The 11,685-nt window shown below is 39.2% G+C and overlaps 2 protein-coding genes across 7 annotated transcripts in view; both read left to right on the top strand.

Moving 5' to 3' along the window:
• Window positions 1-1,492: 1,492 nt before the first annotated feature.
• LOC107756824 (steroidogenic acute regulatory protein, mitochondrial) lies at window positions 1,493-6,686 on the top strand. The gene is made up of 7 exons (XM_016574112.1): window positions 1,493-1,615; window positions 1,720-1,827; window positions 3,643-3,770; window positions 4,578-4,736; window positions 4,945-5,129; window positions 5,410-5,503; window positions 6,105-6,686. Exons 1-7 carry the CDS (start codon window positions 1,552-1,554, stop codon window positions 6,222-6,224), a joined length of 858 nt encoding a protein of 285 aa, XP_016429598.1. The 5' UTR covers window positions 1,493-1,551; the 3' UTR covers window positions 6,225-6,686.
• A 1,276-nt stretch (window positions 6,687-7,962) lies between these two features.
• Window positions 7,963-11,685, top strand: part of LOC107756833 (ELMO domain-containing protein 3-like) — a 16,199-nt gene continuing 12,476 nt past the window's right edge. For 2 of the 6 annotated variants that reach the window (XM_016574127.1, XM_016574121.1), the window contains exons 1-2: window positions 7,963-8,006; window positions 9,161-9,882. In XM_016574127.1, the coding sequence (XP_016429613.1) occupies window positions 9,847-9,882 (36 nt within the window). In that variant the 5' untranslated portion in view covers window positions 7,963-8,006; window positions 9,161-9,846. Of the gene's footprint in view, window positions 8,007-8,060; window positions 8,406-8,790; window positions 9,043-9,084; window positions 9,883-11,685 lie in introns of those variants that run through there. The other 4 variants (XM_016574124.1, XM_016574126.1, XM_016574123.1 and 1 more) reach the window with 4 other exon arrangements.

Below are 11,685 nucleotides of genomic sequence, written 5' to 3'. Positions count from 1 at the left end.
GTATTATGATGGCGTACGTGAATGTCTTGAAAGGTAAACCTAAACCTTTTAATAATAAATGGTAACGAATATTGACTTTGGTTTAAATGGTTTCATTTTCATCTGATTTTATATATATATAATATTAGAATTTAAAATGTCAATTATATATAATTCATTTTTTATTCAAATTTTCTACTCACTTCACACTTGCCACAATAGTCTTTTAATTTAATTTTGGGGGCTTTTCTCAGGTAATATTGATCAAATGTAAGTAATTTGATTTAAATGTGCTGTATGTAAGTTTTTGACTCTACTAAAGCATAAAAATACCATAATATGTTTGCAGATATTTAAGAAACATGCCAAGTTAACATACTTGTTTATCTAAAAAACAATGCTACGGTCAGTTATTCTCCTTTGAAAATGTCGGTCTCTGTTTTGGTTTGTGAAACCCGCCCACTGCCAGTTTACCCAATTGTATTTCGGCACCCGGGTTGCCAGTTGGAGGAAAACAGAGCTTATTTAATTTCATTCATCGTCAAGTGCGCTCGTTCCTGTTGGTGTCGTCAATCTGGCAACCTGCGTGTGAGTCAAGTCTGAGGAGGAGGGGCCGGGTGAAAAAAACCCTCTCCAATATTTTGAATTTGGACTGCAATACCTAGTTCAACCACTCGGTGTCAATCCCATACAGCACTTTTAATAATTGTCATATGAAGTAATTAATTCAGTTAAAGTTCGAAGTGTAAAATTCGATTACAGCTCTCGTGTGGACCTGTTCTAGCTTTATTTTAACAATTTATGGCTGTAATTTCCACACTTCCAGACTAGAAGGTGGTCTGATAAAGGTTAAGGTCTAAAGTATAAATTACTCTGAGGGCCACGGGGTTGTGGGTTAAGGTACTTTTACTCATAAAGCCACTTTCCATTGCTTAAATGTTCTTGAACCAGTTGATTTTACGTCAAGCTGAAAACCTGTTACAAGCTGAAAGTTGTATGAAAAAAAATATTTTCATACAACTAGAAAAGTTTCCATTGGCGCAGAGTCCAAGGCTGTCACACTGGCCTCTTATTGTTGTCATTGATGGAGAATTGATTTGTTGCAGCTTTGATATGGGTTTGTGTGGCAGAATATGATTTGCAGAATACAGCCTGCACTGTCAACTAACATAAGATTGAATTCTAAAATTTGTACAATAAAAGTCCACAAAAGTGGTTTATTTTTTTGGAGAAGCCACTAATTGCCTCTTTTTTTTTGGATGTCACCAAGTAATGATGTAATTTTAATTCGACCTCTTGGAGTTATGGTGATGATGATACTGGGCATTTCTGGCTAGTGATTTGTCACATTGTAAACTTGACCTCCTGACCTAAAGCTGTAATGGAACCAGAAGAGAATGACATATGTGAGTGATGGTGCTGTTTTATCTGTGAGGTGACGAGAACATGGCCTTGTCTGATGGGGCTATAAAGGGGCCGAAGCAGCCAACTGTTCCTCAGATTCCACTTCTAACTCGCCGTGCCCACATTTCACGTGTAGTCACTCATTCATCTATTGAAAAAACTTTTAAAATGTTGCCTGCAACGTTCAAACTGTGTGCTGGCATTTCCTACAGGCACATGAGAAACATGACAGGTAAGGAGCTGATTCAGGAATCCAGAGTTTTCTGAAATATTTGTAATATATGCCACTATTTATTCAGGTTTTTGTGTATATATTTATCTTTTTATTACTATCAGGTCTGAGGAAGAATGCAATGATTGCAATCCATCATGAGCTGAACAAGCTTTCCAGACCTGGACCTAGTGCCTGGATCAACCACATCCGAAGAAGGAGCTCCCTTCCCAGTAAGAGGACTTTTACACCACTTAAACATCCATTTTAAGGGAAGAGAGACACTTTTGACTTCAACTGTACATGTAATAGCTATTTATTGTGAAATGGTTTAACTGTTATATATACAGTGTATAATTTAACGGGGTCATATGATGCGATTTCATTTTTTCTTGTTTGGTCTTCCAAAAGAGGACGATATCCGCTTCGTCATGCCTAGAGCTGATCTGTGCTGGTCGCTGAGGGAATACATCAACTTAGTGCTGTGGATCGCCGGATTGGCTTTCACCGTTTTCACCGCTCCTTTGCCGGGACCGCCGTTCTCGACCCCGCCGCCTCAGCTCACTCTTGCCCGGCTTCAGCTCAGGCTAAGCCGGGGCTTTCGCTCATGCTAGGCTGCTGTGTTTTTCGTTGTGAAAGCGAAGCTACTTTGTTTGGTCTTCCAAAAGAGGACGATATCCGCTTCGTTATGCCTAGAGCTGATCTGTGCTGGTCGCTGAGGGAATACTTCAACTTAGTGCTGTGGATCGCCGGCACATTTTATGGAGGACTGTTTACTGATCCTGGGAGAGTTACGTTAGACTAAAATGCCGGCAGTTCTGACTCACGTAAGTACGTTTTCTTTTATCATTTGCTACTGATGATTCAAACGCGAGTTTTGGGCAGTGTGGATTAACGTTAGCACTTGTTGTTTGTCATTTCTCTGATCACAAATGCAGACAGGGTTTTATGTTTACGCGGCGCGATGCAACGCAATGCGTAAAAAGACAGTATAAGTCATTATAATCCATAATTATGTCCCCACTGATGCAACGAATGCCTCGTTTATAATGGGTTTTCATGTTTTTTGTCTTGTCGCTCCGGGAGACGGCATCAACAGTATGGTGAGGGGCGTAACATTTCCGACTCGCGGTTGAGGTATTCGGCCAATCACAACGCATTGGATAGCTGGCCAGTCACAGCACACCTCGCTTTTTCAGACCGATTTGTTTTGTAAAAATCGACGCGTTTCAAAAAGGCGGGGCATAGAGGAGAAACAATAATGTACAGTATGTGGAAAATAATGTGTTTTTTAAACTTTAAACCGCATAAACACATTTCATTACACCAAATACACAAAATAATGTTCTTTTTAGCAGCATCATATGACCCCTGCAGTATTGCAAGAGTAATAGTGCTGTTGGTTTGAATATTAGTGAGTGTGATATTGCTTTTTTTTGGTAACTAATTTAGACACAGCATTGACAATTATTTATCTTTTTTTTACTTGACCAATGAAAATAGTTATAAACAACACCACAGCAGAATTGTACATCTCTGGGAAACACAGTTGGGGTATTTTATTCCTGAACAAATCAGCATTTTTAACAAATTGGTTGAGTGAGTGATTCAACGACTCACTCATAAAGACAGTCCCTGCGTTCAAATATGCCTATTTCCATACTATATAGTAGGCACATGAAATCAGTAGTATGTACGAATTCTTAGTATTCATAAATCAGTAAGCTGGGCTCCTCCCACTTTAGCAGAGATTATAAAGCGCGCATCTGATGGACACTTTACTATCCCATGAGGCAATGGGTGAGAAGTTAGTCACTTGTAATGTTCCTGAATGATTCAGTGTTTTAAATGAATCGGTTGAATGAACGATTCAGTAACACTCTCATAAAGACAGTCATTTGTCACCACCTACTGGCGTAACAATGTAACTTGCAGAAAGGGTCAGTAAAACATCACCATTTTCACACAAATGCTCATTTTTCTTTCGAAATCTACTATGTATTTCTTTATGCAAAGGATCACGTTTATGCGTGTGTTTCTTTGCACAGGCAGTCGGATTGCAGAGGAGACGTACAGTGAAGCTGAGCAGTGTTATGTGCAGCAGGGACAGCAAGCTCTGCAGAAGTCCATCAGCATCCTCAGTGACCTGGATGGCTGGCAAACTGAGATTGAGAGTGTACGTCTCAACAATAATCAGATTTCATCATTCATTCTAATGAGACAATGTATAGATGCCCTGTATTTGTGCATATTGTAATATACAGTTTTATATAGCAATTTAGTGTCACAGGCTTTTTTTGCTCATATAAACTGTATATATAATAATAATAAAAAATTGTGTATGTGGGTTTTTCTCTCTCAGGTCAATGGTGATAAGGTGATGAGTAAAGTACTACCAGACATTGGCAAGGTTTTTAAGTTAGAAGTGATGCTGGAACAGAAGACAGATTAACTATATAGCTGGTGGAAATGAATCGGTTGAATGAACGATTCAGTAACACTCTCATAAAGACAGTCATTTGTCACCACCTACTGGCGTAACAATGTAACTTGCAGAAAGGGTCAGTAAAACATCACCATTTTCACACAAATGCTCATTTTTCTTTCGAAATCTACTATGTATTTCTTTATGCAAAGGATCACGTTTATGCGTGTGTTTCTTTGCACAGGCAGTCGGATTGCAGAGGAGACGTACAGTGAAGCTGAGCAGTGTTATGTGCAGCAGGGACAGCAAGCTCTGCAGAAGTCCATCAGCATCCTCAGTGACCTGGATGGCTGGCAAACTGAGATTGAGAGTGTACGTCTCAACAATAATCAGATTTCATCATTCATTCTAATGAGACAATGTATAGATGCCCTGTATTTGTGCATATTGTAATATACAGTTTTATATAGCAATTTAGTGTCACAGGCTTTTTTTGCTCATATAAACTGTATATATAATAATAATAAAAAATTGTGTATGTGGGTTTTTCTCTCTCAGGTCAGTGGTGATAAGGTGATGAGTAAAGTACTACCAGACATTGGCAAGGTTTTTAAGTTAGAAGTGATGCTGGAACAGAAGACAGATGAACTATATGAGGAGCTGGTGGATAACATGGAACAAATGGGGGAGTGGAACCCAAATGTCAAACAAGTCAAGGTGGGTAGAAACAGATGATCTACTGACTGTCAGCTCCCTGTGCTGAAGGTCTAACCGCAGTGTGTGCATATATAATGTCTTTCCTTTTTAAAGGACTTCATGTCTTCTAATATCGTACTTACAGTCTTCCGTCATGATGTAACATAAAACATACAGCTACTGTTACCCAGAGGTATTTGGTATTCAATACAGTTTTGTTACCTCTCAGATTCTTCAGAAGATCGGTCAGGATACTATGATCACACATGAGGTTTCAGCTGAAACACCTGGAAATGTGGTGGGCCCACGAGACTTTATAAGTGTCCGCTGTGCTAAGCGGAGGGGATCTACATGCTTCCTGGCCGGGATGTCCACTCAGCACCCTGGAATGCCTGAACAGAAAGGGTTTGTAAGGTAAGTGAAAATATGAACCACTTTCCTGTATATGGCCTGCTTTAGTGTTCGCTGTAAGTTGGTCCTGCAGCAAGCTATCAGAGTACCTCTGAAACCCTCCACCTCCCCCAGTTCCACCTGTCTAGATCTGCTATGGTATTTATGGGTAATTATTCATGTAGCAGCAGCCAAGACCAAATACATTGACACTGTCTTATCAATTAACATGCTAAAACTATTTAGAGAGTTGTCATGATTGAAATATATACATGTATATTTACAATATTGCTTTCTTTCTAAGGGCTGAGAATGGACCCACCTGTATTGTGATGCGACCAAGTGCAGAAGATCCCAATAAGACTAAATTTACCTGGTTGCTCAGTTTAGACCTTAAGGTAAGTTGTGCGTGCTGTGTGCACTGCTCCGGGTGTGTGTTCACAGTGTGTGTGTTCACTGCTGTGTGTGTGCACTTTGGATGGGATAAATGCAGAGCACTAATTCCGAGTATGGGTCACCATACTTGGCCACATGTCACGTCACTCACTCACTCACTGTATGTGTAATTTCGTGGATGTTACAAATATATTTTTGTATTCCAGTTTAATAACTATTAGCAAGCCATTACAAGGCTGATTTCCCTGAAAAGTTTAAACACTCCTAGCACTGGTGGAACAATCGAAATCGCTCTGTTTGTTTGAGGCTAACACAGAAAGATTGACTCTTATCCTAACTAATTGAGGGAGTTTTCAGGAAATCTGTTAGAAACCGTTATTTTTGCAATTAGGTTTGCTCCATTGTCTTAAAAAATGACACACTTTGCCTTTAGAGAGATAGTTCACCCAAAAATGTAAATTCTTATTTAATAGATAATGCTTTAAATGGCATTTAATATGGAAGATCTACATAAGTAAAGGTTTAGTGTAACACTATTCTTCCAAATAAGATAACTGAATGTCATATCTAATGTCTGGTTTGTCCCTGTTCTGTCATCTCCAGGGTTGGATCCCAAAAACCGTCATCAACCGAGTACTTTCGCAAACCCAGGTGGATTTCGCAAACCATCTCAGGCACAGAATGGCATCCAATGGTGGTGTGGAAGCTGCCATTGCCTGCTGATGTCCACATTTATACCCTAAACAAAAGATGCCATAACAAGAGCGACTCTTTTCAGGGTCAAGCTTGACCCACCCAAAGCCATCACTCCCATTTCAGCCTACACTTGTAAAAATGTCACACAGATACAGAAGTTAAATTATTCATCAAAACAATATGCTGCTCTTTGTTCAAGCCACTCTATTTAAAATGTTTTCACATGCACAGAACTGTAATAACTAAAAATGGATGCTGGAGGTTGCTGGGTCATTCCAGTGGAGATTTAGTAAGTTTCGATTTCAACCCGAGGATAAACTCAGTCTACTTCCTCTGTCACCTTCATTTTGTGGCTTGAACTTCCTTTTATTCACTCGTATACTTCTGCAGAACACCACTGACCATTAATTATTGGGCTTATTAGTTCCTATTTTATCATTGTTTGTAAAAAATTTAAAAAAGAAGTATTTATTTTAAGTTAATATTGTTATTGCATCACCCTAGGAAAGGATGTCTGCTAAGTGAATATTCATTAAAGCTATTAAAATGACAAACTACAGTATCAGTCTGTTTAGTTTTCCTACATGTGTAACACAAGAAGGAGCACAAATTATGACTAAAGCCTCAATCTGCAGATTGAGTAAGGAAATACAGGAAATAGCTTCATCTACATACTTTGGCAGGTCACTCAGCCAGTTATATAAACAACATTTTGAGTCAGTTATGCCCATTAACGTCTCACCGATGTTCAAGCAAACTGCCCCCGGAAAGGGAATGTGACTCGTATTACAGCCAGAAATTCAGTACATAAAATGTCTTGTCGTCTGGAGTGGATTAGCCCGGGTTTGCTAAAGCAAGGAGGTGTTTGGTTATTCGCATGTGTTTTGGGAACTTCTCAGCTTGAGGTCCGACTGAGCCAACATTGCACAAAGCAGGAAATGAGGTAAACACTGATGTCCTGGCCAAAGGCGGGCCGCAATCCCCTCTCTAATGTTTTTCATATTTTCCGACGCAGTGGGCCATTTCTAATTATTTTAAATGAATTTCAAAGCAGAAGTTGTACAAATGACCCCTCTGCGTCCACAGTTTTGGGACATTTCTGAAAGACACATGTTGAATATTGTTAAACAGCAGACGATGTTCCAGCTGAAGCATTAGTAAACTATCTAGACTGGATCGGAACACTGATCAAGGCTTAGCTAACACCCTTATTATCTTAACAAGCTCAGTTTATTCATTGCTAGGCTAGTTATTTCTATTTTATCTCTCTTTTCCATTCTTCTGTAACATACAGTAATCAGGAAAGGATGTGTATGCAAATAGGTTTTAGAAGTTAAACCTTGAAAGGATGAGCAGTAGGAACAGAAAGAGTAACAAAAATGATATATATTAAGTACTGCGGTCACTGTTTGAAATTTCAACAAAACAAAAGAGTACATTTGTCTCAGTAAAGGACTTTGAGTCAAAGGCATTTAATCATAAACTATGCCTGTGTTTATTTATTTAGTTAGTTGTTAAAATAGAAAAATATTCCATGTCCAATCTTAAAAATATCTCATAAAATGGCATAATTATACAAGAATTCAGAGATGAAGAGTAGATGACGTACTACTGTCACTGAAATTTCATGAAAACAAAACAAAACAAACAAACAAACTTTAGATAGTGACTAAAGGGCTCCTACAGTACCGGAAGTCTATTTACAGTAGAAGAACCACAATTCCCACAAGGCGCCGGGGTTTTCAGTTACTGTGTGGAAAAGGGAGGGAGGGGGGAAGGGAAGCCGAGATTGGAGGGAGAGAAACTGAGGTAAAAATGTGCAACTAATATTTAATACCTATCATTCTAGCAACGATATAAATGTGTAAATAGCAGTTAAGAAAGGCAACGCTACGTTGTTTGCACGTTTTGGTGGATACCGTGTCGTAAAAGACGAATTATAGGCAAGTTAGCTAAGCTAGAAACGAGAGTACAAAAAGATTGAGGCAGTTTAGCTCGAGCGGGTCGCGAGACCGACGCTTCACAGTCACTGACAGAAATGAGATAGTAAATAACATTTTTAGTCAAGCAGAAATAACTACAGTAACGGCAGGTCTTGAGTGCAGAGGTAAACGTGAGCGTTTCGTGTTGCTCATTTAACTTGAAGGGAATGAGGAGGAGGGCTGAAATGTACCGTTATTTGTGGCAGAAATAACTGCTATTATGTGAGTAAGTTGGTCAGTTTTCTGTTGGTCTTTATTGTTATTATCCGTCAGATAAATTTCCTGTGTTCAATATATGTTGCTGGATTCGCGATTGCTTAAGTTAAATAACGTTACGTGTAATTAATAGAGTCATGTCTCCATATAATAATGGTTAATGTGTCTTTTGTGAAGGTGTTTGACAGTTCACTGGATGCTGTCACATATTCCTGCTGTGCCGCATTTGGAGCTGATGCATCGTATCTGATGTCACTGATTTCCAATATAGCGTTAGTTGTGGATTAATACTTTGGCTTGTGAGTTGTCTGTCTTTTATGTTTATTATTATGTTCAGTTAGTTCAGGTTTTGTGAGTCAGGATATAGATGACGTCACCTCTTAGCCTTTCTCTGCTTATGAATGCAATAGATTCAGTTATCGGTCGTATGAAGCCTGGCTGCACGTTAAAGACATTGCAAAACGAAAGGGAGCGTTTGAAATTTAATCTGTGGTAATTGATGATCGTATTGCTGGTCTCCATTTATTTCGATTTCAAAGGGATGCGGACTTGATCGGATGACGTCATGCTTTTCGGATGCCGATTTTCTGTGCAGCGCTCCTTTGCATTGCTTCATAGTGAAAGCTGGAGAGTGCATGCACGCCTATGTATTTTGCTCATGTTGATGTTTGCATTTGCATATGCATATGCATTTTTAAGTATTAATTACAATGTGATTATTATTCCATTTGCATATTCTAATACTTATGATTGTGTATCCTACAGAGACTCATTCAGACGTTGCTGTAGCTGTCGGTGGAAGGCCACGGGGAGTTTTGAAAAAGACCCTTACTATTCCTCCAAGCCATCAATAAACTCCCTTTTTAGTGAAAGACCTGTAACAAGCCACCAATCCTCCAAGTCTGAATTTCGTTCTGCTTTCTGCTGAGATTTTGTCTTCAATACAGAGGCACTGACAGCTTCATCACTGCTGTACCCAATCTATTTCTTGATTTCTACTTCATTTGCAACGCTCCAGTCTCACATAAGTGGACTTGTAGCAAGCCTAGTGCTCGCCCATTGACGTGGCACAGGCCTGGTACAATTAGTACTCGACGGACTTGAGAAATCCATCTCCAACAAGGCCATCACGATTTACAACTCACTGCACGATCCCACTCGAAACTAACCTCAGGCTTGTTACTATTCAAATTATGCTTCTGCTCCTTGGCCCAACTCTGTTTCTACCAGCCCCTCTCTGAATCTCCAGAAGCGGTGCAGTTAAACATTGCACTACTGAAAGCTCTTCTGCTGTTTTAGTCTAAATCCACGCTTGTTGGACTGGGAGCAAGTGCTTCTGAAAGCGTTAAAAGTGCTCTTGAGCCATGTGTGTCCTGTGGGCAGTGTTTACAGTTGGCATAGTCCACAGGATGGGTGGACAGTAGGGGACAGCGAGACAGTGGACTCATGTCATGGAAGGGTTTGTTGCAGTCGCAGTACATACAGAGGTATGTATGACATCCCTACCTAGAATACTACTATACTGCATTACACTGAATTAATTGATCCATCCACCTATTTTTATCCACCTATTTTGGAATATCGCATAAAAAAACACTGGATGGAAATGCCAAGATGCGCATAAATTCTAAAAATGTGCATAAAAATCTTATGCGTACAATTAAGTAGGATGAACTTTTTAATCGATAAGAAAAAATGCGGTTATTTCTACGCAGTTAGGCTGTTAGTCCACACGCAAACGCAGCACCAGGTCACTGAAACCGAACATTTTTGAAAACGCCTGCCAGGGTGAAGATTTTCAAAAACTCCGGTTGCAGTGTTATCGTGTAGACAGCGAAACCCGGAGTTTTTGGCTTCTGATGTTCTGACATTAAAAACAGAAGAAGGAAAAACTCGTGAAGTAAAAATACCCGTGTACGTGTAGACATGGTCTAAGGGCACTTCCTCCAGACTGGGCCGTCTAACAGTGTTTCCCAACCCTGTTTCTGGAGGCACACCAACAATACACATTTTGCACTCTTACTAATCAAATACACGCGATTCAGCTGAGCTTGTTAATGGAGACTACCTGAAATGGATGTAGTGGTTGACCGATATTGGTTTTTTGACAGCCGATGTGGCCGATATAATTTTATTTATTTTAATTAATATTTAAGAAATATGAAAATTGATAAAAAAAATAAATGTGTTAAATAAACATACTTATACTTTAGATGACAAAGTATTTTCACATATAAATAAATATTTAATAAAAATATAATTAAAAAGGAAGTAAACACTGTAACCAACAGGGCACTCATTAATCTGGGAAGTTTGTGTGTATTAATCATATTTTTTCAAACAAAGCCAAGGTAACACTCATTTTACATACAGCACACAGTGAAAATGACATGAATATGACAGTGGAAAAATGCATAAAGCGCAGCATAATTTAAAATCAAGAGTTTAAAGTTTGTCGATCGTGCGTCTCCAGTGAAGCTGAACTCTCCTCCTGTCAGCATTCAATTTGCACGGACCGACCGTCACGCAGGGAACACGCGATATAAATGCGTATTTGCTGAATGCTGACGGCAAACAAGAAAGTATTATAATGTTTGCCTTTCTATTTCTAATAATATAAAAGCAGTCGTTATAAGACTTTTTGTATATATTTTAATTCGTTTGTTTAACCGTTCTATCTGATTATTAGACAGACTTCTATCCGTATTTAGACAGAACTGTTAACGACAACAGTGAACAAGAGGGAGAATGTGAGCACTGTGTGCCCAGGCGCTGCCGTTCTCAGCGCCGTCAAAATAAAAGTCCCGCATCGAACGCATCGGCCAAACAGGAAAACTTATCGGCCAATGCCGATATTTAACAAATGCCAAATATCGGCCGATATATCGACCATGGCGATATATCGGTCGACCACTAGTTAAGAGACCTCCAGAATGTGTACTGTTGGTGTGCCTTCAGGAACAGGGTTGGGAAACACTGGTCTAACAACAAGTCTTTTTATGGAATCCAGAAAACTCCCACATTTGCAAGATAATTGTTTTGGGGATGCAGGTCTCTCCTCCGACATGATTTTATGCAGCAATAGTAGCTACGCAATGCATTGCCTTCTTTTTCTGCAGTAACACCACCTACTATGTTGGAGTGACAACCCAGTAGTTACTGGCTCTTGATTATTTACGATATTATCATATGTGTAGTAGGGCTGGACAATAATTCAATATCAATATGTATCGCGATATAATTTTTTTCAATAACGGTGATATGATTTTTAAACACATTTCCGATATTTC

This window comes from Sinocyclocheilus rhinocerous, unplaced genomic scaffold (genome assembly GCF_001515625.1).
Source record: "Sinocyclocheilus rhinocerous isolate Xijiao unplaced genomic scaffold, SAMN03320098_v1.1 scaffold533, whole genome shotgun sequence".
In the NCBI taxonomy this organism is placed as follows: domain Eukaryota; kingdom Metazoa; phylum Chordata; class Actinopteri; order Cypriniformes; family Cyprinidae; genus Sinocyclocheilus; species Sinocyclocheilus rhinocerous.
Note: the sequence above shows the minus strand (reverse complement) of the source record. Positions and strands in the feature narration are given on the sequence as shown.

Excerpts from the sequence above, each read along its gene's own strand:
- LOC107756824 (XM_016574112.1), top strand. The coding sequence starts at position 1,552 with ATGTTGCCTGCAACGTTCAAACTGTGTGCTGGCATTTCCTACAGGCAC. Across the intron at positions 1,616-1,719 it reads GCACATGAGAAACATGACAG|GTCTGAGGAAGAATGCAATG; the intron begins GTAAGGAGCTGA and ends TATTACTATCAG. Across the intron at positions 5,130-5,409 it reads GAACAGAAAGGGTTTGTAAG|GGCTGAGAATGGACCCACCT; the intron begins GTAAGTGAAAAT and ends TTTCTTTCTAAG.